The sequence below is a fragment of the Podarcis muralis genome, chromosome 14 (assembly GCF_964188315.1).
Source record: "Podarcis muralis chromosome 14, rPodMur119.hap1.1, whole genome shotgun sequence".
In the NCBI taxonomy this organism is placed as follows: Eukaryota; Metazoa; Chordata; class Lepidosauria; order Squamata; family Lacertidae; genus Podarcis; species Podarcis muralis.
In genome coordinates, this window is record NC_135668.1 from 17793482 (window position 1) to 17821281 (window position 27800).

The following is a 27800-nucleotide window of genomic DNA, read 5'->3' on the forward strand; positions in this document are numbered from 1 at the left end:
CACATAGCCACTGGTTCAGTATTACCTGCACTGACTGGCAGCGTGAAATATACTCAGAGTCGAGTGTGGATTTCATGCTCTTTATTCAGCTCAGTAGTGAGGAATGCCAGTTCCCCCGAAATGTCTGCTTTATATACAGTGGTACCTCGGGTTACATACGGTTCAGGTTACAGACTCTGCTAACCCAGAAATAGTACCTCAGGTTAAGAACTTTACTTCAGGATGAGAACAGAAATCAGGCTCCAGCGGCGGCAGGAGGCCCCATTAGCTAAAGTGGTGCTTCAGGTTAAGTACAGTTTCAGGTTAAGAACAGACCTCCGGAACGAATTAAGTACTTAACCTGAGGTACCACTGTACATTATTTACACAATGGGCCCCATGTGATTGACTAATTCTGGGATTCTCCTGTAGGCCAATCAGGTTGCAGATTCACTTCCACCTGGAGTTGGATTGGGTGGCTCCTGCAGACCAATCAGACTGCTGCATTCTGAATCCTATTATTCTAGGACCAATCAGACTGCTGCATTCTGAATCCTATTATTCTAGGACCAATCAGACTGCTGCATTTTGGATCCTATTCAACTCAGTACACAACACAGCGGTTGTCCAGGATTTCAGGCAGGAGGCTCTGCCAGGGCAAGGGCCATAGTTCAGTGGTGGAACAAGGGCTATGCCTTGAAAAGGTCCCAGCTTCAGTCACCAGCATCTTCAGATACCCCTGTCTGAAATCCTGGAAAATTGCTGCCAGTCCGTGTAGACATTATTGAGCTAGATGGGCTTAACTCAGTACAAGGCAGCTTCCTATGTACGTGGAGACACAGGGAGTTGAACCTGGACCTTCTTCAGGCAAAGCAGATGTTCCACCACTGAGCTATGACCCTTCCACATACATTGTAATTGGTCCAAACTGCCCCCTTGCCTGGCCCTTTTGTAGGGGAGGAACTGTTGTGTTCTCTGTGTGATGCTGTGGTTAGAGTGTTGGGCTAGGACCTGGGAGACCTGGGTTCAAATCCCTTAAAGGTAAAGGGACCCCTGACCATTAGGTCCAGTCGTGGTCGACTCTGGGGTTGCGGCGCTCATCTCGCTTTATTGGCCGAGGGAGCTGGCATGCAGCTTCCGGGTCATGTGGCCAGCATGACTAAGCCGCTTCTGGCGAACCAGAGCAGCGCACGGAAACACCGTTTACCTTCCAGCCTATTTATCTACTTGCACTTTGAGGTGCTTTCGAACTGCTAGGTTGGCAGGAGCCGGGACTGAGCAACGGGAGCTCACCCCGTCGCGGGGATTCGAACCGCCGACCTTCTGATCGGCAAGTCCTAGGCTCTGTAGTTTAACCCACAGCGCCACCTGCGTCACCCGTCAAATCCCTTACAGAGCCACAAACCCAGTCAGTCTCTGCTTGCAGAACCTGACTTGATCGTGCTCGTTAATCAGTAGCTGCAGAAAATAGATGCAAAAGATTTGCTTCCAATGCAAGCTTTCTTTAAAAAAAAACAAAACCAGGATTCTCACTGGAGGAACACACTTTCAGGGCCCTATTATTTCCAGCGTATAAGCAGCCTTTTAACCCCCCCCCCCCCGCTTTGTACCTGCTCTGTTTTCAAAGGTTTGTGTGGGCTTCCCTCTTTTCCTATGCATTGTATTCTGTATCACCAGGACTTAATAATTAGCTGGTTCCCAAAAGGCCAGATTTACATGAGTGGGTGGATTCAATAGGAGCAATACAACCAGCCTCCCACAGAGAGATGGGAGGTATACAATACATACTTTAAGAGCTTAGTACATCCTTTCCCTAATATAAAGATAGCCGTAGCTTGTACAACAATGTTTTGGGAGCCATTGGAACAATTCTAAGGTACATTAAAGGGTCTTTTGACTTACAAGTGTCCAAAATTTGGCTAGTAACATTTAAGTGATTTATCAACTGGCTATAACTCTGCTTTTTTCTTTTTTTGCTCCCTTCAGAACTACTGTTTTGCTCCAATGTAAATTTATGTGGATTGAACTGTTTAATTCAATTAGCTCAAAGACTGACAACGCAGCCAAGGGGACTTACTCCCAGATAAGTAACTCTACTTTCCTGGGAATAAGGCCGATTGAACTCAGTAGGTGTTACTTCTGAGGAGATGTGCAATAGATTGTGCGACAAGATTCTTTTTACCAGGTTGGTTCTCTCATTAACGTGCAACCGGGCAAAGGCAAGATTATAAGACAGTACAGCTGTCTTCTTGTTTAGTTTTGTACGAATAAGTGCTGTACGTATATCCTCCTCTGTATCTTCTACTAGATTTTCCACTAGAGGGCGCGCCGTTCCCAGCTATAGAAGAAATCCAAGTTGATTTTCAACAGGTTGGAAACGGCGCAATCACATTTCAGCAAACCCTTTCACGAGGTTATGTTTAGTTCCTCGGTGCGTATTTTTAACTTCAGTGGCACGGATGGAATAGCAAGACATTTTGGCTTTCTGTTGATTCTGTGACCATTCCAGGCTTTCCTTTAGCCCACTATTGAGTTATCTGCCAGCAAAAAGGGGACACATTTCCCCGAGGAGGTGGGTTCACTGCATAAGGAAAGCGGCGAGGTTTGATAGATGTAACCGCACCTCGAAGGAGAGGAGGACGCGTGGAGATCTATGGCTGCGCACGGGGTCTGCGTAAAGGCGCCGCTTGCCCTGCAAAGGAAGGCTAAGGTTTAAGCATCAGTTTGCAAGCCTGTATTTCTCGACGGGCGACGCCGACTCTTCTGTGCTGCCTTTGATGCAGTAGAGAGGAGGAAAGTTTGCTCCTCCCTCTCCTAAACGACTCGCATCCCTGGCGGCGGCAGGTAAGGAGTAGTTACCCTTAATAAGTTTTCTTCGTGATAAGATGATCCTTTCGAATGCTAAACAGTTATGAGAATCCCGGTCAACCTACTTGCATTCACACGTGACAGTTTTATACTAGCTTCCTTAAGGCGATGCTTTAACGCAAACGTAAACCTTTCATCGGCCAGAATGTGCCTTCGGTTTCTCGGTCGAGTTCCTTCGCGCATTCTCATGTGCTATATGGGAGGCTGCACGTAATCCACGTGGCGCGCAAGCATCCTCAAGCCCGGGTCGTAAAATTAGCCATTTGGAAAAAGAGTAGCTGGCCCCCAGTTAATTATACGTTTGACATAATACCAGCCCGGGAAGGTATACAATTCCGCTTCCGCAATGCTTCCCTGTTTTTGAGGTGGAAATGATAGAATGCAAGTACATCGAATTTGATTTCTCTCTGTTTGATTACGGTATATTTGAGAGGGGGCAGCTGAACGTGTGAACTGACTGCGGCAAGCACTGGGTGTATGGTAAACGGAACCAGAGCTCCGTTTTCGATGTAAGAGGTGAGACAGTTTATTTACACATGCAAATAGTGATTTGATATTGCACCCATCCGGTTGACGTCTATATAGTAACGAATCAGCCTCAGAAATTGGATATATATCCAATTGATATATATATATATTGATAGAACACGTGGGGGGCATTTATAAGGGCTGCAATCCTGAGCACTTTAATCCGGAGTAGGTACCATTGTGTTCACTGGGTTTCAAGTATCCGTATGGAGAGGCCAGAAACGTGCAAAGCAGAATTTCACAGCCTCAGCCCGAAGTATGTTTACTCGGAAGCAAGTCCTACTGCGTTCACTGGGGCCTACGCCCAGGTAAATGTAGCGAGGGCGAGGCTGCAATCCTAGACACGTTTATTAGGAGCTAAGCTTCGTTGAACACAGTGGGACTTCATTTCCGAGCAAAAGGCGTGCGTCGGATTGAGCTGCTTGGCTTCACTTGTGCGCAGGCATTTCAAAGGGCTACATTGCGGCCGCCTGATTTGAATAACTATTGCTGCCTCTCACTCAGTGATGTTGCTCTTATTACATTTACGCTGCACACCGCCCATCGAAGGGCGATTTTGGGAATGCTTCGCCGTGGCTGCAGTTTTAGGCATGCTTCCATGAAAAAGTGCTAACTAGGGAGAGTGCTAAGGGGCGGCATGTAAGGAACTGTCAAGGCTGCATTTGTAATGGTGCAGTTGGCTTTTGCCTGCAACGGGTCCTCCTCCTGCTCGCTGTCTGCAGCCTCGCCTTTCCAGCCACCTAAGTTGTAGAAGACCTTATGGGCTTAAAACTGCAAGTCCGTAAGGTTTTGTATAAAAAAAGAAGTTCATGCCTTTTTGGAGAACGCCGAGCATCGCCCCAAACCCTCTCAATAGGATTAGGTTGATTGATTAATAATAATAATAATAATAATAATAATAATACCCAGGCTATCTGGGTGGTTTTGCCAAGTGGTGTGCGTGAATGAAAGAAAGGCACTCTGTACGCGCGCAGAGGCACTCTCCCCCCGCTCCTTGCATCCCATTGGCCTGCAAACCCTCTCAACAACCTGGGCTTGGAAATAGGATTAGGCTGATTAATAATAATAATAGTAATAATAACCAGGCTATCTGGGTGGTTTTGCCAAGTGGTGTGCGTGAATGAAAGAAAGGCACTCTGTACGCGCGCAGAGGCACTCTCCCCCCGCTCCTTGCATCCCATTGCCCTGCAAACCCTCTCAACAACCTGGGCTTGGAAATAGGATTAGGCTGATTAATAATAATAATAATAATAATAATAGTAATAATAATAATAACCAGGCTATCTGGGTGGTTTTTCCAAGTGGTGTGTGTGAATGAAAGAAAGAAAGGCACTCTGTACGAGCTCAGAGGCACTCTCCCCCCGCTCCTTGCATCCCATTGGCTCTCCCCTTCCCGCGTCGAGGCGCCTTTTGCCTGCAGGGCGCGCGCGGCGGAGCAGGTGGCGGCGCGGGAGCTCCCAGAGACGCGCGCCGTCGCCTGGCCTTGCGCGCTGCTTGGGCTGCCCTGCGGGAGGAGGCGGCGGCGGTGGCGGCGGCGCCGGCGCCCTCGCTCTCTCCGCCACTTCCTCCGAGGCCCTCGGCTAAGTCGGTCTGGCGGGGCTTGTGGGCTGGAGGAGCCTGGAGGGAGAGAGCCAGCCAAGCTCGAAGGGCGGGCGCTTGTTCGCCTGCCAGCTCCGCTTTGCAAGCATGCGGCGTCGGCGTCCCTGGTGCTTTGACAGGAGGAGAGGCTTCGCCTTGCTGCCTCCGCCGCCGCCGAGTCCACGCCTGCTCCCTTCCCCCTGAGGAGGAGAGGGAGAGGGAAAACGCCGTCGCGCGAGGTGGTGGCCACGCCGCAGGGATTCGCGCCCCGAAGTTGAAAAAGGTATCCCCAAAGCGCGCGCGGAGTTTGGCGCCCGCGCGCGCTGCGCCGAAGTTGCACCCAGGACAGGCGCGCGCGGGGTGCCGGTGAGAGGGCGCTCTCGCGAAAAGAGGGGCGCGCGCGGGGCTCCACTTGTACCCAGAGAGGGTATTTTGCGCGAGGCTCAGAGTGGGACCCTGGATGGGCACTTGGTAAGCAAGGTGTCTCTGAGCATGCACAGAGACCCCTCCATCAACCCTGGGCAGCTTCAGCTAGTTTCCCCATTAATTTAAGAACTTAAGGCATAGCTGTTATCTTTTCCCTTTTCTTGTGAGGAATCCTATTCGGAATAAGGGAATGTCCCTTAAAAAAGGGGAAACGTTGACAGCTATGACTTAAGGAGAGCAAGTTTCTGGAAAGGTGTGTGTGTGTGTGTGTTTGTTTGTTCATTTGTGGTCTGACCTATGGGATGAGGCAGGGGTGCCCAAACATTTTTCAAAGAGGGTCAGATTTGATGAAGTGAACATGTGTGAGGGCCGGCCAAAGTTGATGAGCTTTTTAAAGGATTTTACCCCAGAAGATAGACTGCTACAGGGGCTGGATTAGGCCCCCGAATCAGACTTTGGACATTCCTGGGATGAAGGAAAGGGTGGTGTTCCCTCTTGGCCAGCTTGCTCAGTGGTGCCGACAAGGGACTTGGCAGCTTTTTGAGAGGCGCACTCTCAGCCTCGCTCGCCACTCCAGGGCAAATGTCTGCTTTGCCCCCAGGTTTCATTCTGGGATTTGGACAGCCAACCTTTTCACATGGGCTGAAACAGGTGGTGGGATGTTTTCGGAAGGGAGTGCAGAGGATGGGCTCCAGAGCTCTGCTCTTCGGCCGATGGGTTGCGGCCTGATCCGAGATGGGTTGCTGCAAGAGCGCTACCACCCCGCAAATATAGGGTAAAAGATTAAGGAAAAAGGGTCCCCAAATGCATGTTTGGGTTAAAAGTGGGTCCTGGGTTTGAAAATACACTTTCTCTGGAGGAACAAAAAATTGAAATCTCTACACAGTGTTTGTTGAGTGCAGGCAGGCTGTACAGACACAGTGCCTGAGAGCATGGCAGGGAGGGCCGTGTATAACCGCCCTGCAGATCTAAACACTATTCCGGCATCGTTTTAGAAACCCTTATTTGGAAATAGGCTATAGCACTATCAATATGCTCGGCAGGAAAGATCTGTTCCTGTGCTGAGATATCTTTGAGACTGGCATGTGTGTGTGCATGTGGGAGGGGCAGCTATTGGAGGAACAGGTGTTGCTTTAACTGGGTGGCGAAGAGAGAGCCTTGGAGAGATGGATCTGGCAGCCTCTTTAATGTAGTCACATTTATTGTATTTTATTTTCAAAAATAATTCCTTCTCACGTGACCTTGGGGTGGGTTGCAATATTAAAGCATCAATCACAAGCCAATAAAACAGCAGCAAATCACTAAATTCCAACCACCTGTTAACATATTATATAACACCGGCCGGTTATGCAGATCAGTCAAAATGTTTGACACAAAAGGCTTGTATCCAACTGAGTTTTGCTCAGAGTAGATCCATTAAAATTGACAATCCTAAATCAGGTCCATTAATGTCAGCAAGTTTACTCTTTGAGTATTGATGATGGATACAAACTGAAAGTGTTCAGCTGGTGTCAAAAAAGGAACAACATTGATGCCAGCTGGATCTTTAGGAGATGCTTGTTCCATAACTTTGGTGCTGTTACAGAGGAAGTCCTCTTGCAGGTCACAGACCCCTGAATTTTGCTGAATGATGGAACTACTAAAAGGACCCCTGAGTGGATCTCAGACTACGTGCAGGACAGTAGTCGGAGAGAAATGCGTCCTTCATGTAGCCAAATGCCAGGCTTTTCAGGGCTTTGCATAACAGAACCAAACCTTGAATTGGACTTGGTGACAAATTGGCAGTAAGTACAGGTCTTTTAGGACTGTTGTATGATTTTGAGCCATTGGATCCACCCAAACAGTCTTCAAGAGCAGCCCCAAGTAGAGCACATTGCAGTAGTCTAAGCAAGAGTTTACTAGAGCACAAATGACTATAGCCTTGCTTCCCTTGACCTGTTTAGGATAATTTGATCTTGTTGCGTCCATTATTTATTGCATTTATATCCTCCCCCCCCCCTCACAAGGAGCTCAGAGTGACATACTCAGGAGCTGAGTTTTATCTTCAAAACAACCCTGTGAAGTAGGTTGGGCTGAGAGTCCTCAACTCAGTAAAGTTTAATGGCTGAATGGTGATTTGTACCTGGCTCTCGCTGGTCCAAGTCTGGGGGGGTGGGGGACATTTTTCAGCCCGAGGGCCCCATTCTGGCTGAAGGTGAGAGGAAGGATGAGATTTTTCTTGGGAGGAGTGATTTGTCCCCAGTGAAGGCTGACAGAATTAGGTGCCCAAGATTTCCCATGGAGATGGTGTTTCTTCTTCTCAGGGATATTGCAAACCCTGTGGTCTTGAGAACATGGGTGGTTGCCAGATAAGTTGGCCAACTTTTATCATATTGCAGTAATAGCCTGGATGATAGAAAGCGACAGTAAAAACCAGTAGCCCCTGTGTGCGGTTTCAAATCTGCGGAGATTTTACACACAAAGAGCTTTTCCGTGCCGCAGGGACGGCGGTTCAACGTTGTCCTTTACATGGAAACAGTTAACAGTCCTCGTATTCTAATCCACGAATCGGCAGGGCCCCTCCCCAAAGCGAGTGAGGATTGTCGCTTTTCTGCCACGGGGCTGAGTAGCCAACACGGCTGGAAGCGTTACGGATCCCAAAGTCCCAGAGTTGGGTTCCTTGGCTTGGGAAGCAGGGCAGGGGAAAAAAAGGAAGAGTGTTGAAATAGCTTTGCAAGGTTCAATTTCTTCTTGGCTCCTGTGTGCGTATATGGTAATGGAGGGGGGGGGGGATAACGGGGAAGGAGGTTGCAGGCTTGATAAACTGACTCGTGAGCGAGAGAAAAACCTAGCTCGCTTTTGCTCCTCTGGCCAGCTCCCCCACCCTCCTATTGGAGTACCTCAGCCTCCACGCTGCGATCATGCTGTTCTCTGTTGGAGTACCTCAGCCTCCACGCTGCGATCATGCTGTTCTCTGTGAGTCTGCTTTCCTGGCCAGCACAAACCTCGGCTGTTATGGTTGCACCGTTTCCAAAGTCCGGGTTGTATTCACTGCCCAGTTTGCTTTAGTCATTCAGATTCTGGCGGGGTGCATTGACTTTTTCCCTTCTTCTTTTGCTTACAGCCTCTCTCCCCCCCCTTAAAGGTGCAAGAGGAAAATGGCTTATGCCAAGTCCACAGGACTCTCGTGGGAGATCACCTGGTTCACAGTGACCGCCATCTGTGCCCATCTACAGGTAGGCGAGGCTGTTGCAGTCTCAGCAGCTGCTTGTCAATAGGATGATGGATTAATCCTACGGACGAAAGGGGGAAATCCCAGCAAGTCGCTGAGAGGGGCTGTGCGCTCTAGCGTGTTGCTGGTGTTCGAATCAAAGGCAGCTGTAATAGGAAAGGCAATTTTTGTTGTTGCTGTTCCCATCCTTCCTTTAGACGACTTACATTCCGCCTTTTTTTTTTACAAGCCACAAGGCAGTTTACAGCAAAACCGTATTAGATAAAAAGAATGCATAAAAATAACACAGTCCTTAAAATAACTAATAACAAATCGCTGAGTAGCAATTGCGAATAGCAGCATCTAGGGGTGAAGGAGGAGAAATCTGATTTAAATCACGCCTAAAGGCGAACTTGCCCGCTTAGTGCTTTCTGAAACACACCAGCCACCCTTGGAAATTCTCACTTTTTTTAGATTTTGCAGAGCAGTTCTCCAGCCTAAGTAATGTGCACAGAAACGCATAAACTAGGGCAAAGTGTGCATTTGAGTGCATATATTAGGGGAAATGGTATACAAAAAGGCATTGTATTAGTAAATTGTGTTTGAAAAAATACAGAATGCATACCAAAAAAGCTGGTGAATTTTCATGTGTGTGTTTTAAAATTGCGATGTGGAAAACTGGATTTATGATGGGAAAGATAAGAAACCGAGAAAACCAAAATCGACAGATTCATCTACACCTAGCAGCAGCTATTCCCCAGCTTTTACGTGAGTAGGAACAAGAGGCAGGCCGAGGAAAGCTGCCCAATGTGGGATATCTTTAGGGGCCTGAGTGGCAGACATTTAAATGCTATGGAGATTAGATTTCTGAAGTTGGCCATAACTTAGAAGGTCCCACGTTCAATCCTTGGTGCCTCTAGTCAAAAGGACCTGGGAGCAAGCAAAGACCTTTCGCCTGAGACCCTGGAGAGACCCCAGTCAGAGCAGACAGTGTTGTGCTAGGCGGACAAATAGCCTGACGTGGCAGAAGTCAGCTCGCTGTGTTGGATAAAACTCTGTCTAGAGTCCAGACGTGTACAATAGGCTTGCAAGGAGCTGTGCTTGCTTCCTCCCACTCAGCCACCCTACAGCTGGGGGGAGAGGTGCTGTTATGCACTGAAGTTCTCACCCTGGGCCAGCAGGGGGATATTGTAGATAGTTTAGGTCCACATATGCAAATAAGGGATCGAAAGTGATTGGATAGTTACAGAAAATGGTTACTGTTGCGTTCTAGTGGAGCTCTATATAAGCAGGCTGGCTGAACCCTTCAGTTCAGTTCTGTTCTGGCCTGTGAATAAACAAGAGCTGTGTGAAGAATCGCTGTGTCGTCTGATATGTTCACCCACAACTTAATAGGCAGCAAGTGGACCGTTTGGGCAGCGTGGAGCCTGCGCACGCCCAAGCCATCGCGTCTTTCCCAGGCCCCGCAGTGAGTGCTGCCCAGCAATTTGTCGCCCCCCTCAGTGGTGACACCTGGGGCGGTTCACACCCACTGCACCCCCCCCTTTGTCCGCCCCTGCCCACTAGTCCCATATAGCAGGGCTGGGGTCAGCACCTGGCACCCTTACGCAGCTGACAGGACCCACCCCTGGTGCCCACTTCCATTATTTTTTTTTGCTAGCCCAGCGCTGTGAACAAGCACTGGGCGGCTAAGCCAGGCGGCCATTTTTAATGTCACACAATTTCACTTCCCTTGGCATTCTGTTGTTCTGAGGCATTGTGGGAAATTAAAATGGCGACTAGGCTCAGACTCCCAACACAGTGCTTCTGGTGCTACCAACAGGTAAACCCTCCAGAGCCACTGAAGAATGAGGGAATACTTTGCCCACAGCCCCTTCAAAGCAGAAGTTAGCCTTGCCGCACGTATCTGTGGAAGGCCACAGACAGCTAAATCCAAGGTCAGATTAAGACTTTTCTGTTGCCTGTGGTGGCAGATCCAAATGTCACAGCACTCCCCCTGCCCTGGTTAAATATATCGTGGGTTGGACAGAAGGAACAGTGAGTTGAAGGAAAGCAGTTGCTAATTCTCTCCTGCAAACCCAGGTTTAACAAATGCTTCCCCACTGTTATGTACTGAGTTGAATAGGATCCAAAATGCAGCAGTCTGATTGGTCCTAGAACAATGCAGCAGTATGATTGGTCTGCAGGAGCCACCCAATCCGGCTCAGATGGAAGTGAATCCACAACCTGATTGGCCTACAGGAGAATTCTGGAATTAACCAATCATGTGCAGCCCATTGTGTAAATAATGTATATAAAGCAGATACTTTGAGGGGACATTCATTCCTCCTCACCACTATGAGCTGAATAAAGAGCATGAAATCCACTCTCGACTCTGAGTATATTTCACTGGCCTCAGAGTTGAGAGTGGATTTCACCCAGCAATATCATAGACGATAATTCCCATCATCACCTGCCAGCATAGCAAATAATGGGAGTTGCAGTCCAGAACATGAGGAGGGCACAACGTTTGCTACCCCTGTTCAAGTGCTAGCAATTTGAATATCAGGTTCTGTAGCCGGTTTCACATCTCATAAAGCAGAGCAACTTTCTCATGCAATTCTCTGGTATTAGGCCTAAAGCAGCTGTTGGGTGAGCGTAAGACACCTTCCACATGCAAGAAGGCTTTCCATCCTCTGGATTCAACCCAATGTTATAAGATAAATATTTGGCCATTTCCAGATCTCGTCTGGTTATTATAAGAACCTTGGCTGCAATCCTAACCCTTCTCACCTGGGAGTAAGCCCCATCGGATGCAAGGGGATTCCTTCTGTGAGTAGACATGGTTAGGATTGCAATGCATTTTAATATGGAGAATTTGGGTGCCTGAGTTTTCTTGTTTTCTCTCCCCATCTCCTTTTTATATTCAGGTTGTGAGCCTGAGGGGTAGGTAGGGACTGTGCTGATTTGTAAGCGATTCTGGGAACCTTCTCGGACAAGGAGCAGGGTGGAAATGGTTTGAACAAATTTCTGCCTTTAAATGGTACGTCGGACTGGGAATGGGAGAATCTGTCAATATAGGTTTCTCATTTTTCTAGATCTAAAATTCAGTTCTGTACGTTTCTTCATCAGTTTGTGACACCACCACCCTGAGCCGTAATGAAAGTTTATCAGCTTTTTAATGTGAATTTCTTCTAATAAACACACATTTGGATGTTGTTTTCCTCACAGACACACTTTTCTAAAGCACTTGTTTATTTAATGAATTTGCATGCACACCTTCCCCGAGTGTATGGATTTTTAAAAAACACATTACTTGGCAGGGCTGCCTTAATCTACTTCAGGATACAGCTGGCCCTAGTCATCTTTCTTATGGTTTATAGCTAAACAATAAAATTATTACGATTAGTACTTCTCATCTCCCTGTACAGTGGTACCTCGGGTTACATACGCTTCAGGTTACACACCCCGCTAACCCAGAAATAGTGCTTCAGGTTAAGAACTTTGCTTCAGGATAAGAACAGAAATCGGGCTCCAGCGGGGCGGCAGCAGCAGGAGGCCCCCATTAGCTAAAGTGGTGCTTCAGGTTAAGAACAGTTTCAGGTTAAGAACGGACCTCCGGGACAAATTAAGTACTTAACCTGAGGTACCACTGTATAAAAGATTTGCTGCTTGTTCTCCCCCGCCCCCTTCTGATTATAAGATCAGTTAGAACCAGCGGCGTAGCTAGCCTGCAGGGCGGCTGAAGGGGAGGCGGGGGGTGACCGTGGGCCCCACGCCACTGGAAAAGGTGCCTGAGCCACCACCCCACCCCTGGGAGAGACATGTGGCTCGGGCATGCTGCAGGTCCCACAGTAAGTGTCGCCTGCTGGGTGAGTGGCGCCCAGTGCGCTCCCCTGCCCCCCCCAGCTACGCCACTGGTTAGAACTGCCAACAACAATGAAGATTGCGATAATTCTGAGGTAGAATGGTGGTTTTGTGTTATAAGCTCTAAATTCTGAGGTAAAATGGTGGGTTCAAATTGAAAGCTCTGAGGTAAAATGGTGGTTTTGCCTTCCAACCTATGCTTCAGCGTAGACTTTAAAAGCCAGATTAGAAACCTCCCCAAAGGAGAGATGCTTACGAATCTGCCAAGCGTACTGTTCAATGAAATATTTGGTTTTATCTCTGACATGGCTATTCAGTGACAGCATTACCGCAAAGCTTATGCAAGTTCCTGCAGTTGCTTTATGACTAATGGCAGCTTTTAAAATTAGTATTCTTGGGATCCAAACAGCTGCTTTCCCCAGTTTGCTGGGATAGAAAAAAAGCAAGGGATATTAGAAAGTCAAGTAGTACTGCTTTTAAAATTAGTTTTATGCTAACATGCTTGTTTATATTTTCTACTTGCTTTGATCAAAATAACACTGAGAACCAGAGATAGCAATAATAGGTTGTTTGCCTCAGCATTTTATTCCTCTTCCCTCAGTCACTATTTCCTTGAGACTTGTAGCATTCTTAGAATAAATTGGAATAAATAAGAATTATCTTAAAATAAAACTTTCCCAACATGATTGGCTTGAATCTGCCACCAATATATCTGTTTCAGTCCTGAGCATGAGAGGAACACAGGAAATGACTTTATATAGACCAGGCAGGGCCAAACTTGGCTCTCCAGCTGTTTTGGGACTACAATTCCCATCATCCCTCGCTAACAGGACCAGTGGTCAAGGATGACTGGAGTCATTGTCCAGCAGTGGACCACAAGTTCTCCACTCCTGGCATGTATTGTTCACTCTCTTACGAGAACGACATTTCCCAGATGTAAATCTGAAATCAGATCCTTGCATTGGGGTTGCAAACTGGCCAACAATAATGGGTGCATACGAACCCAGTCCTGGATAATTATTTCTTACTAATTTCATTGTGACAGTACTTATGTGCAGTGTGTTCTGGACCAAAGTGCAAGCCCCACATGCCAGTTTGCGATGGGTGGTGTGTCTGTGTTGGCCACATAGGGTGCACCCAGATTGTTGCTATCCCATCGCAGCAAATTCACATTGCACAAATATAGGCGGTTGGGAAAAGTTTGCACATCAAACCCACTTCCTCCAAAGATCCCTTTTTGCGATAAGAAAAGTGATAGCACAATGCACTGGAAAGTATGGAATTAACACCTGCTTTGACTCAACTGTTATTTAACCTGCGGCAAACAAGTTAGAATTAATGCTCATTACTTAGCTAACATCATATAATCTCCCTGCAAACAAATGCTTGGTGAAGTGATTGTTTATTGATAAATGCACTTTAAAAAAAATAGTTGTTTAAATCACAGTTGCAAAAGAACATTAATATAAACTGAGAAGAGGAATTGTATCTGTGTTTGATTTATATTTAATGTTGTAGCAAGAATAGTAAAACAACATTTGAAAAGCTGACTAGAAGAATCTGGTTTCCAGAAATCCTTGGGTTTGTCATGCTTCCGGACAGCTTAGAAACTCGCTGAATGCAAGTTAGCCCAGCTGAACTGTAAAACAATGTTCAAAGCGCTCTTAAGATGGTAATTACCCCATAGCTGACGCATGCTAACCGTTGCCATTACTGTCAATGTGGGCGATCCTCCTTGTTTAATAATGCTGCTTTCTAGGGCTAAGTAAGTGGAGAGTTTGTTTATGGGCGGAAATCATGCTGTACTTCTCTTTCCTCTGCCAAAAATCTGGATGGTTAGTAGAAGTGATTTTAGGATGTTTTCTCCTGTTGTTAACATACATGCTTCATGCAAGCAGCAGCCAAGGTTCTACACTCCAGAGGCACACCCAGAACTTTCACATGCCTTGTAAACCTCAAGAAGTTCTTAAAAAACAAAAACCTAGCTTCCCATGTATGTAAGATACTCGTTCTCTTGGCACTTCGACTTGAATCCTTTGCGCCTATAAGCAGACACCTTAGCCCAGCTTCCAGATGGTGTGGACTACAGCTCCCATAATTCCTGAGGCTCATGGGAGTGGGAGTCCAAGAACATCTGGAGGGTGTTGTGCTGACTGCCCCTTTTTGGCTGGGAAATATTTATAACCCCTTCCATGTTAGACCCCCAAGGCTGAAGGGTAAGCTGGTGGCCACAGGCAACAAGCCAATTACCATATAATTGCAGAGTTGGAAGGGATCCAAATGGTCATCTAGTCCAATCCCCTGCAAAGATTCCCTGATGGATGGCCATTCCTGGGACCCAGCCAATAGATACATAGGAGGCTGCCTAATATGTCAACCTGTTTGTCCATCTAACCCAAGGAGGGAGAACCTCTGGCCCTCAGATTTTGTTGAATCCCCATCAGCCCCGGCTAGCATGACCACTGCTCAGGGATTATGGGAACTGTAGTGTAGCAACATCAGGAGGGCTGCTGGTCCCTCATCCCTGTTCTAGCCCATCAGTTCTGACTGGTAGTAGCTCTCCATTACGGTGGTACCTCAAGTTACATACACTTCAGGTTACATACGCTTCAGGTTACAGTCTCCGCTGACCCAGAAATATTACCTCGGGTTAAGTACTTTGCTTCAGGATGAGAACAGAAATTGTGTTCCGGCAGCGCGGCAGCAGCAGGAGGCCCCATTAGCTAAAGTGGTGCTTCAGGTTAAGAACAGTTTCAGGTTAAGAATGGACCTCCGGAACGAATTAAGTACTTAACCTGAGGTACCACTGTAGTGGTACTGCCCATCACCTGCTTACATCTTCATTCTTTGACCTGGAGATGCCAGGGATTTATATTTTACACGTATATACCACTTTTTCCTCCAAGGAGCTCCAAGTGGTGTACATGGTTCTCCCCTCCCCATTTTGTCCCTGCAATTACCCTGTGTGGTAGGATAGGCTGAGAGACAAGGACTAGCCCAAGGTAACCTGGTGAGCTTCACTGCCAAGTGGGGATTCATACCCTGGTCTCCCAGGTCATAGTCAGACGCTCTAACTGTTAGACTGCAGTGGGTCAACTTTGCAACCTTCTGCCATGTGCAAAGCTTATATTCTACTACTGAGCTCTGGACTGTTGTGCGAACTCCTGGCTTGTCTTATCTGCACCCCCCCTTCTTATAGATGCAGAACTTATGTGACCCACAGATGTTGCTTTAAGTCCATTTTGGGCTTTGTAAAGGATCTCTCTTCTGCCTCTAGACAACCAGTTCCCAGAGATGCCTCTTGTTGGCCCAGCTTGTTGGGTGTTGTGTGTGCACAACATTTGAGCGGTTAAGCTCACCACAGGAAACAACTGTGTAGTAGAGATAATATTTACCTGGCAAACACAAACGCCACACACACACACACACACACACACACACACACACACACTATTTGCAGTTGCTACAATAAGTTTACACTCTCTGAGCCCAGAGAGGGTCCCAGCTTACAAAGTCCTTGCTGAGACAAAGTCCACACAGGAAGTGCAAAGTCCAGATGCTAACAAACTCCTGCAACTGCCAGACTTCCCTGAGTCCGGAAGTCTTGCAAGTTGTCCAATATCCCTCTGGTGAGGTCTTCCTGCACAAAGTCTTCCACGTTTTCACAGGGTCGTTCCATGTCTCCAACAAACTCTTTTGTACTTCCAACCAATGAATGCTGTAACTTGAGTCCTTTTCTACCCAGTGTTACGCAGCAATACAGATAAGACAGCCACAAGATGCCTGCAGCTGCACTGCGGTGGAAACTCATGGAGAATTAACCCCCTTTTCACTTTCCTTAACATGGCTTTAGTTCAATTATTTTAATATTTTCTTATTGCATTTCTAGCCTACATGTCCTTCTCCTCCTCCCCATTTTATCTCCACAACAACCCTCATTTAGGCTTAGAAAGTGCTTAGCCCCAGGTCACCCAGTGAGCTTCATGGAGATGTAGGGATTTGAACCCTGGCCTTCCAGGTCCTGGTCCTGCATTCTAACCATTACGCCACACTGGCTTCTGCCTTTAAGGATACATATCCTTCAAAGGTGGCTGACAACTGGCATCAATGCACATTAAAACACAACCTAAGAAAGACCAACATAAAGCTATAAGGATCTAGGACAGCTGGCGGATCCTTTCTTGAGCTGCCTGGGAGTCATGTTTAAAGGAACAGGGCGAGATGGAATGTCTTGCAAGTGACTCATAAGCCATCGTTTGGCCACACCATCTACTGCTATGTGTATGTGTCAGCTCGGAAGTAAAGGAAGTTGTCTTCCTGGACATCTTGCACATGTGGCGCCTTGCATTGCACTGGTTTTGAGTGCTTTAATGCAAAATAAAATCCGGCTGATAATAATGTTACAGGGAGATGCAGGTACGCAAAAATATAAAGCAGAAGGTTCTCTTGGGGCTCAGCTCTACAGTAAATGTTTCTTGGCTTGCACCTTGTGGAAGCCTTCACAAGGTTGCAGAAATCTTGGCTTCTCTCCCGTTTGGCTGATGCGTTGTGAATTGAGCCGCCTTCCAAAAAGGCTTTTATTGTTCTGTTGTGTTTTTTTAAAAGTTGTGTTGTGAATTCTCCGGGTCATGCTCCTGCCACTAAGAGGTGAGAGGCTAATGTGAATAACACCCACTTCGGATGTATCGAGATGGATTTTTCCGGACTCAGTCTAGGCAACTTGAGTTTGTTTCTCCCACCCTTTCATTCATTTTCCAGGTATGGTAGTCTGTTATTGGTGTAACACTCAACTGCAGCTGCAGAAGGTTTAAGTGCGATCTGAGGTCTTGGTACGTGCGTAACAAAGGCAGTTACGTTGGATTTTTGAGCAAGATTCTGCCTCCTAAAATATATGGGCACATGGTTTTTAAAGGTGAAGAACTATTTGCATTTTTTTAAAGTTGTTTTTAGCTTCTTTTCCCCACCCAGAATCATCAAAAAACCTTACATTGCTTTTCTGAATGTGTTGGCTGGCTGACAGCAGTAGCACAACAACTGTGGGTTATTGCACAGATCGAACAGTGGAATCGCAAGATGAAAATTTTTAGGGAACCGGCATAGGTTAGGGAAACCTGTTTATTCCCTCATGTATATTGCGATACTTTTTCTATCATGATTGCACAAAACAATTTATAAGATAAAGACAAACATCCAAATGAAAATAAAATCTAACATGGTCACAGCCATTTTTGTGTGTGTGTGGCATAGGTGCTTTAAGTAATAAAGGGGCAATATCACTTGCATAAGTGTTACATGAAGATGTGTTATCCCACACTTTCCAGAACATCACTGCAGCGCTTTCTTTCCCACAAGAAGTCTGTTGTGTGTGGGGTTTTTTGGAAGCAGGTTGGCTGCACGAGAGAGCTGAACTCCACTTTAATCGTGCAAACCAAATTTGCCCCTATGTAATTTATTTAATCAATTTATAAACTACAATCAGCTCTAAGCGGTTCAAAGAAACACAATACAAGAAAAGGGTAGGAATCAGTTATAAAACCAGACTTAAAGTGCCTGCAGGAATAAAAAAAAAAAGTATTTGGCAGTCACTGGAGACATACCCTCCAACATTTCTCTGATGAAAATAGGACTGTCCTATTCCATAACAACAACAATTTTATTATTTATACCCTGCCCATCTGACTGAGTTGCCCCAGCCACTCTGGGCGGCTTCCAACACATATAAAAACATAATAAAACATTAAACATTAAAAGCTTCCCTATACAGGGCTGCCTTCAGATGTCTTCTACTTATATCAGAGGTTTTCAACCTTTTTGAGTCTGTGGCTCCCTTGACAAACTGCATTCTTTCTGTGGCAGCCCTGTGGGACTCAGGAGCCCAGTTGTGTCACCCTTGCCTGCAGAGCTGGCAGCCTCTCACTCTTTTTTGAACACCCTCCCTTGTGGAGGTTTCCCTCAGCCCCCTCTCCTTAAGAATCCTCTGGGCAGCCGCTGCTGCTGCCCATGGTCTCTAAACTACCCCCTGCCCCAAGAGACATGAGAGGGCATCAGAAGAGGGAGGGAAGGAAAGAGGTACAGAGGCCAGTGTTGCTCGTGGCGCTCCTGACCATCCTTCAAGGCACCCCAGGGTGCCACGGCACACTGGTTGAAAACCATTGACTTATATCCTTGGCTCGGGAGTCACATAGCTCCATACCCTCCAATATTTTCTCCAATGAAGATAGGGACATCCTGAGGAAAAGCGGGACATTCCAGGATCAAATCAGAAACCAGGATAATCTGAGATTGTCCCTGGAAAATAGGGACACTTGGAGGCTCTGTGGAGATTCAGCAGGGAGAGGGCCTGTCAGATCTCAACTGACATAAAATTGGGTCGACAATACTCAGTGGACAGCATCAGCTCCTGGTTGGATACCACCAGCGCAACTGAGCCATGGGGGACCACTAACAGTGACTCGCCAAAACACCTCAGCGATCTGAGAGGGGTATAAGGGATTAGGTGGCCCTTGAAGCATCCTGGACCCAAGTTAACGACATTGTAAATCGATACAGGAACCTTGAAAATGGCCCAGTAGCCTATAGGCAATCTTTTGAGCACTGGAGGTGTATGTTGGTGATAGTATGTCCCCGTCAATGTTCCGGGCACAGCATTTTGTACCAGATGGAGCCTCGGGAGCAGGCTTAAGAGTAGTCCTACACGGGAGTAGGCCAGTCTTGAGGTTACCATTGCATGGATCACTGTGGCCAGACGATCCCTGACCAAAACGGGCTGCAATTGATATCAGCTTAATTCCACCCTCAAAGTAGTTCCATTCTGGAAGTATCCTTGGACTCCGCTTTGCATGGTGCTGAGGGTTCTGAATGCAAGCTTTGAGGCGGGGAAAGGACTGGCATTGTGTAGTTGTGCTGGAAGGCTGTGACAGGCATAAAGGGCAGCAAAGAAGAACGGGAAGGGTCCATTTAGGAGATCAGGAGTGCAGAGGTCTTCCAAACATCCTGTAGATGACAAATGCATTATATTTCCTTGGTTTTCCAGCTTGTTGTCTTAATTAGGCCCGGGTAAATATATGACTGAAACGCTTCAATATGCTGCTGAAATGCGTGGCTTTGTGTGTTTTTGCAGCAGATAGTATTTTACTGAAAGAAAGCTGTAAATGCAATTTCAATTCCACAAGTTTGTTTTAATGTGTATTTACATCTCCAGTGGGAATAGCCTTGAAAATGAGAGAGCAATTAAATTACCAGGAAAATGCATTTTGTTTAGTGTTGTGAGTCTCATGGGCCTTTCAAACATCCTGTTAGCTTACCCTGTTTGTAAATCACAACCTTTAAAAGTCATTTATATCTATATCTATCATGCATGTATGTTAAAGTACCAGAACTGTTTCAGTGGTAAAACTATCTGCCGTTCTGTGTTTACCTCGTGGACAGCTAATGGGAACTGGAGGAGTGCTACTCACTTAACACAAGTCTTTAAAATTCGTCTACTGTGTGACACACAAAGTGGTGTGCAATAAAACCAATGAAAACTACAATTTCCCCTCCCCGAAAACCCAACGAAAGATAAGAATAGGAAAACCTTAATTAAACAAAGAAGTAGTCACAGATTACAAAGAAAAAGCTTCAAATTCCAAAAAGCGTTCAGAAATGAGTATTTGTAAGGATGTCCTAATTACCTAAAACAATAGCATTGTGTAACTTTTGGAGGACCTCGCTGTTTTGCTGCTATAGCTGAGGTGGTGGAATGTTTGCCAAGTGGATTTTGCATAGGTGAGAAACCCTCTTAGGTTGACATCAGCTTGTGTGGAAGGAGCTGTTGTCTAAGATACCAAGCTACATATTTTTTTATTTGCTGTGGTTTCCTGAGCCCTGAGTCCAGCAGTGACACCGGCTCAGGGTCTGAGGGACCAGTAGTACAGATGGAGGAAGCACAGGGTTTGCGCACTGCTGCTGACCTAGGGGTCCTCATGGCCAGGATGGCAGAGACCCTTAGGACTTGAGATGGAAGAGACTGCATGAACCACGAATTCCTGAGACTACAGCCCCAGAGCCCAGGTCCACTAAGGGGCCACCATACTAACCTGTAGTATGGATGGATAAACCTGTCAGTTTTTATTTCTCTCAGTTTTCCAGCTTCAAGTTTAGTTCTTCATCACTTTGCACACACACACACACACACACACACACACACACATTTACACACACACACACACACACACACACACACACACGTGTATACATATATATATATATATATGTCCTCAAGAAAGTTTTCCTGTTCTAGCTCACATTTCCCTTAAGTGCATTATTTGTATGCAATTTCTCCTAACACAATGCATTTTTGTATGTTACTTTCACTAATATATGAAAATTTTCTTGCATGCTATACAGTGGTACCTTGGGTTAAGTACTCAGTTTGTTCCGGAGGTGCGTTCTTAACCTGAAACTGTTCTTAACCTGAAGCACCACTTTAGCTAATGGGGCCTCCTTCTGCCGCCGCGCCGCCGGAGCACGATTTCTGTTCTCATCCTGAAGCAAAGTTCTTAACCTGAGGTAATATTTCTGGGTTAGCAGAGTCTGTAACCTGAAGCGTATGTAACCCGAAGTACCACTATATATAAAACAATTTTTGATTGGAGAACTGAATTGCAAAATTCAGAGAAGGGCAAATTTTGAAGGATAGTTGCTTTTTGGTTCATGTCTTCTTTTCGGAATGCAAACTTAAGTTTGCATTGAAATGGGAACAGAACTGAATTTCTTCAGCATCCCTAGGCTCTAGTAAGGGGCCACCACACTTGCCTGTTATGTTCTTGCATGGGGCAGCCATGTTTATTCTGTAAAATTCTCCCAGAGAGCAATAGGAAGTCATCAAGTCCCATCGCTCCCAGGGGGACTTTCTATATTGTAGAAGCATCCCCTCCCCCACTTACACGTGATCCCACATTTATGCACGGCACTGGGGGATAAATCAATAAATCAAGTTAAATCTATTCAAACCTGGAAATTGCAGGAGGGAGCTGGAAAGTTCTTGTGGCTCACAAGGAGACCCTCTCCAGAGCCTGTACAGCTCTTTTAAAAAAGAAATTATGGCTTCCAAAATGGCGCACGGGAGCTCTCGCTGCCACCACACTACCCCGCTCAACAACTGTTGGGTGGGAAGCTCTATTGCAGTGGGCTCTGAGATGCTGTTCCCTGCCCTTTCTGGTGATCTGGAGTCAAATGTACATATGGGTTGCTTAAAAAAATAATTGTGCATTTTCACGGACTTGGTATACACAACTTAGATTTTCATTCTTTAATCTCCTATCAAAAAAACTTCCACCTTCATGGTTGCTTATTTATTCTCCCGCTCCCCCACTGCGTATCCTTTTAGCACCACCCAATTCATTCTTCACATTTACCGTTCTGTTTTTGACTGCAGTTCATAATTCTAACCCTACTTTGAAATTTATTTCTTTACTGTAAAGGTAAAGGGACCCCTGGCCATTAGGTCCAGTCGTGACCGACTCTGGGGTTGCGGCGCTCATCCAGGTCATGTGGCCAGCATGACTATGCTGCTTCTGGCGAACCAGAGCAGCGCTCTGAAACACTGTTTACCTTCCCGCCGGAGCGGTACCTATTTATCTACTTGCACTTTGACGTACTTTCGAACTGCTATGTTGGCAGGAGCAGGGACCGAGCAATGGGAGCTCACCCCGTCGTGGGGATTCGAACCGCCGACCTTCTGATTGGCAAGTCCTAGGCTCTGTGGTTTAACCCACAGCGCCACCCGTTTACTGTATCTCTTTTAATACTCTCCCCAAAATCCTCACTCTTCCCATATCCCTCTCACATCTTGAGAGATGGATTGCTTTTTGTTATGTAGGGTTCCGAAGAGTTCTGAACTTACAGTCATACCTCGGGTTGCGAACGTGATCTGTGCGGGAGGCACGTTCGCAACCTGCAGCGTTCGCAGCCTGACACGATTTGGCGCTTTTGCGCATGACGTCAATTTGTGCTTTGCGCATGCGCAATAGCCTGAGGTTCGGCACAGTCTGCTACCCGAAAACGTGCAACCCGCAGCGTTCGTAACCCGAGGTATGACTGTACAGTGGTACTTTGGGTTACATACACTTCAGGTTACAGACTCCGCTAACCCATAAATAGTGCTGCAGGTTAAGAACTTTGCTTCAGGATGAGAACAGAAATTGTGCTCCCGTGGCGTGGCAGCAGCAGGAGGTCCCATAAGCTAAAGTGGTGCTTCAGGTTAAGAACAGTTTCAGGTTAAGTACAGACCTCCGGAACGAATTAAGTACTTAACGTGAGGTACCACTGTATTTGTTGTGAAAGAAGAAGAAATCTTCCTAGTTCCCTGCTCTGATGAGGTTCCCCTCTTAACACACATTTCGCTTCTGCGTGTGGGGCCTCTTTTAAGAGTCACCTGTATTCAAAGCAGTTAATACGACTGCATTCAAAGCCTTCTAGGCTGTGGCAATTTGGAATACCCGTTGTTGAATTTTTAAAAACTCAATAAAGTAGGGGTGTTGCCTCTGTTTAACAAACACCCTGTTCTGCCTTGTAAAGGAATCCACAGGACTTTTGATTCCAAAGTGGCATTAGGCATGGATCTGGATTGAATCAGTTGAGTCCACTTTGGAATCGGAGCTTTGGTGAATGCCTTCGCCATCCCTAACCACACATTCTTGAAGCCATGCTGAGTTTTTCAAAGTTTTTAGTGAATATGGAAAAGCTTGGGACTGTACAGCAGCACAGCAGGGTAACTTAACATGGGGGCGGCGATATCCTGTGCATTTTGTGAATAGTCAGGGTAAGTTTAACTTCTGTTTTTGCTGCCTACCTGGGAGTGCAAATCTTAGGCCGGGGTTGTGGACCACTTGGCTTGTGATAGTACATCAGTCATAGGCTCACAAATGGCTTGGCTTGGTGGAAAGTAGACCAGGTGCTGTGATTCTCTGGGGACCATTGTGCTGCTGGCGGTGTGATGTTTTGCTTCACCATTTTAGGCTGCTGCCCAAGTTTGGTAAATCGTGGCCTTTCCATCTGTGCATCTCTGCAGAGATTTCCTTGAGTGAATTCAGTGGCAGTTCTGACTGAGTGGAGTTTGCAGAGTTCCCAAGCCCTACGGTTGGCTCTGTTCTAAAACTTCAGTGAGAACATGCGTGGGCGTAGAGGCTTTGGAGCCCAAACGTTGTAATATTTGAGATAGTTGTTCAAATATTAAATGTGTTTTTATTGTTCGGAGAAAAAAAAGACTATTGGGGTCAAAAGGAGGACATGAGCGCATTGTTTGTTCGCTCTGGTTGTTGGAGATGAATTCAGGCTTCTTCTTACTTTTTTTATTTTTTTATTTTAGCCCTAACTGGCTAGTTGTATTTCCTCTTCATGTGGCATGAATCATTTTATCTCTTTTTCATTGTAAATGTGCAAGGGAAAGAGCAGAGCTGTTTCCACTTCTATTAACTTTTCTGAGAAATTGCTTTTGGTTCCCCTCCCTTTTTTTTTGGAGAAAAAAGAATAGAGTTATCCAAAAAGATAATTTGCCTGCTGAACACACACACACACAAACACACACACACAATATGCCTTGCAAAATTGGAAACGATTTCCATTTGCTAATGTCGGTTTTTATTGTGTGGCGCTGAAGAGCGTTTTATCAGGTGTTCCAAACTCTATCTTTTGGCAGAGATTTCCTTGAACTACTGCAGAGGGAAACATCAAAAAACCTATCCAAAAGCATGTACACTTACTCCTTTTTTCCTTCCTTTTTTTTTTTGGAAAAAAATAATGAAGCAGAAGATGGAAACTCACTTTTAAAAAACCTGTGGCTTTTTGCCATGAAAACTGTATTTAAAAATCACTTGGAATGCTTGAATGGATTTTTATCTTCTGTCAGTGAAAGTACTGAGGAAGACACAGGTGCATGGAGATCTCGAAAAGTTGCTGGCTGTACGCTGCATTTTGTCCGGGGGTATGAATACTGACATCACAACGATGGAATGTTGATTGACAGTGTGTTGTGGTTTCTGTTAGCGTCTTCTACTGGAAAGCATGTGCTTCAAAGGAAGTTGTCAATTTTTAAATATGTCTTTGCTTTCATAGTATTTGGCCAGGCACGCTCAACAGCAAATAAAATCAGGAAATACCAGGCTGTTCTGGTATAAAAACTGAGTGGAATATACAAATACTGACAAGTGCTTTGCGCTCATAAAAACGTTGGGATTAATTTTTAGGGGTGCCAGAAATATATGCATGATTGTTCACTTCCAGTGCAAAACCTGTATATTCAACCGTTGCAGAGAGTATTATTGTTGAAACAACAAAAAGAAAAAAGGAGCAATTGTATATACAAGCAATTGCACTGTTAAGCCCAAGCATCCTTGCCTCGTACAGCAGTGGTTTGCATCTTCACTGCACTGATGTCAAATAATTTGCGTGTGTGCAAATGTGTGTGTGCTTTATTGCAAAAGTTGCATTTGCACTTCAACATTTCTTTGAACTAAGGACTTGTACCCAAGATTGCTTCTTTTCTCTTCCTGCACAATCCATTTTCCTTTTTTGGGGGGTCTTTTTTTGGGTGTGTGGTGTAAGATGCTCTGGGAATATTTTATTGACTGAAGAGTAGTTAAAGCACCTTGGGTAGGTGGGTTGTGTTATTTAAGCTGCAAAGCAACTTTGAATGGTGGTTAATATGCATTTACTAAAGTGGAAATGGCTGGGGGGAGGGCGTGGGGGCGAAGCTTCCCAAGTAATAATTAAAGTGCTTTGAAATCCATGAGCGATTCTTGCTTTCGTCTCACTTTACATACAGCTTTTAACTCCATGATACTTAGGAATGACAGTATAGAAGAGTCTCTTTGCTTATATAAACCAAATAGTGCAACAGCTGCCTAAACTGCAAGTACTGTGAAATATCTTGGAGGTAGATTCTTATCTATAATAAGGTGAAGAACTCTTAAGTGTGGTATATTAATGGTTCAGAGTGGTTTTGCTCAAGACTAAACCCCCTAAAATTGCAGGCATCATAATTACATGTCTTGACCTGTTTGAACAGCTGCTGATAAAAGAGCACAAGGATCAGAATGATGTCTCATGCTCCGGGCCGATATATTTTGCTTGTCTGTGCATTTGTTCTGATTTGTGGCTTCAAACGGAGCCATAGCAGGTTTTGTACGAAGGAACTTGGGTTACTGCAACACGTTATGCGTGGGGCTGCCTCTGAAGGTGGGTCAGAAACTACAGCTGGTACAGAATTCAGCGGCCAGATTGCTCACTGGGGCAAGATGGTTTGAGCATATAGCACCAATCCTGGCCCAACTGCGCTGACTACCATTTAGTTTCTGGGCCCAATTCAAAGTGCTGGTTTTGACCTGTTGACGTTTAGTCGTGTCCTACTCTTCGTGACCCCATGGACCAGAGCACACCAGGCACTCCTGTCTTCCACTGCCTCCCGCAGCTTGGTCATGGTCATGCTGGTAGCTTCAAGAACACTGTCCAACCATCTCATCCTCTGTCGTCCCCTTCTCCTTGTGCCCTCCATCTTTCCCAACATCAGGGTCTTTTCCAGGGAGTCTTCTCTTCTCATGAGGTGGCCAAAGTATTGGAGCCTCAGCTTCACGATCTGTCCTTCCAGTGAGCACTCAGGGCTGATTTCCTTAAGAATGGAGAGGTTTGATCTTCTTGCAGTCCATGGGACTCTCAAGAGTCGTATAAAGCCATAAATGGCTCAGGACAGCAATACATCAAGAACTGTCTCTTCCCGTATGAACTGACCCGGACCCTGCAACCATAACCTGAGGCTCCTCTTAGTGCTCCACAAGAAGCCAGGAGGGCAGAAAAATGAGAACTGGCCTTTTCTGCAGTGACTCCCCATTTGTGGAGTGCTCTCCCCAGCGAGGCATACCTGGTGCCTTCATTAGACACCTCTAGGCACCAGGCAAAAATGTTCCCTTTGAACCATGTCTGCGGCTGATTATCATTCTATGTCCTTTTAAATGTATTTGTGTGGGGAGGTGGGGTGGGTTATGGGTTTTGTTTTGTTACGTATTTTGTGTTCTCATTTTGAGTTTTTATGTTGTGAACTGCCACAGGGCTGGCCCGTGACATTTTTGCAGCCCCAGGCAAAGGATTAAAATGTGGATTAAAAGAAATTAAATGCAGCTTTCCGAAGAAGTAGCATCCTGACAGCTAGCTTTCAACCATAGTAGCAAAACCTAGCTACCTAATTTTGCATCCCAGGCGTCCAATTAATATATCCATTTTAGCTACTTAAAGATTTTATATATTTTTTTTTATTATATAAGTTAGTTCCAGAGTCCTGTTTCAACCATAGCAAGCTTTATGCAAGCTTTATTGTTAGGACTGAAATTTAAGCTTTATTAGGATTAAGCGTTTAATAGTATAATTTGCTGCATATGTTGCCTATACAAAGTGCTATGAATAGATCCTCTGTATATAAAACGTATTTGATATTTTATACCAACTTAAACCCAATATGTTATCTTTAACCAAAGGAAATTATAAAAGAGCTTTTTTGAGGGTTCTTTCTCTCCCCCTCCCCTTCTGTCAAGCTAATATCTCAAAACTCGCCTCCTGCCCCCCCCCCCCCGAACTGGGTTCTGAGATTGGGCTATTGAATTTAGAACTACCACCACAGGGTTTTGTTTTTTTTAAAAGAACTATTCCTTCAAAATCAGTACAAATAATAGTATGTGGTTGCCTATGCTTTATAATTATGACAGCAAAATGTTGGCAAGGCAGGTACATGAATATTTATTTTAATGGGGCACATTATTTAATGTCCGTAGACCGTAACTGCATTGAAGATTTATGTGTGTGCAGTGCTCTTTCAAGTGCTAATAGGATTTTTTGCATGTAAAGTTCAGGAATGGTAGCAAAGGGAAAATACTCTCTGTACCTTACTTAATTCAGGAAAAGGAGAATGATACTCTTTATTATTATTAAGTGGTGTTTTGCTCGAGGCCGAATTTGCAAAACAACCTTGTATTAGCCCCTCCATCTCCCACAACTATATAAAAGTAGTTTCACTAATCCATCTAATAAATGCTCTATCTGCACTGCACACTTAAGGCAATATCATACTTGGCTTCCCCCAAGGAATTCTGGGAGCTGTACTTCGTTAAGAGTGCTGAGAATTGTTAGGAGACCTCTAATCCCCTCGCAGAGCTACAGTTTGTGGAGTTCCCTGGGAAGTGAGTGTTAAATCAGTTTGGGAATTGTAGTACAATGTACAATGTACTCAAGAGACTCGATATCACTGCTGCTTGATGGAGTTTTATTTATTAGCTTAAGAGCATTTGTAAACTGCTTAATATTTTAAAAAATGTCTAAGGGGTTAAAAGGTAAAGGTCCAATCATGGACCATTAGGTT

At 45.6% G+C, this 27800-nt stretch overlaps 1 protein-coding gene across 2 annotated transcripts in view; it reads left to right on the top strand.

The window, feature by feature from the left end:
• The first annotated feature begins 8464 nt into the window (after nucleotides 1–8464).
• ADAMTSL3 (ADAMTS like 3) overlaps nucleotides 8465–27800 on the top strand; it is a 271063-nt gene continuing 251727 nt past the window's right edge. For both annotated transcript variants that reach the window (XR_013390636.1, XM_077918855.1), the window contains exon 1: nucleotides 8465–8594. Coding sequence is in view for 1 of the 2 variants with exons in the window: in XM_077918855.1 (XP_077774981.1) it covers nucleotides 8517–8594 (78 nt within the window). In the remaining variant the exon portion in view is untranslated. The remainder of the gene's footprint in view (nucleotides 8595–27800) is intronic.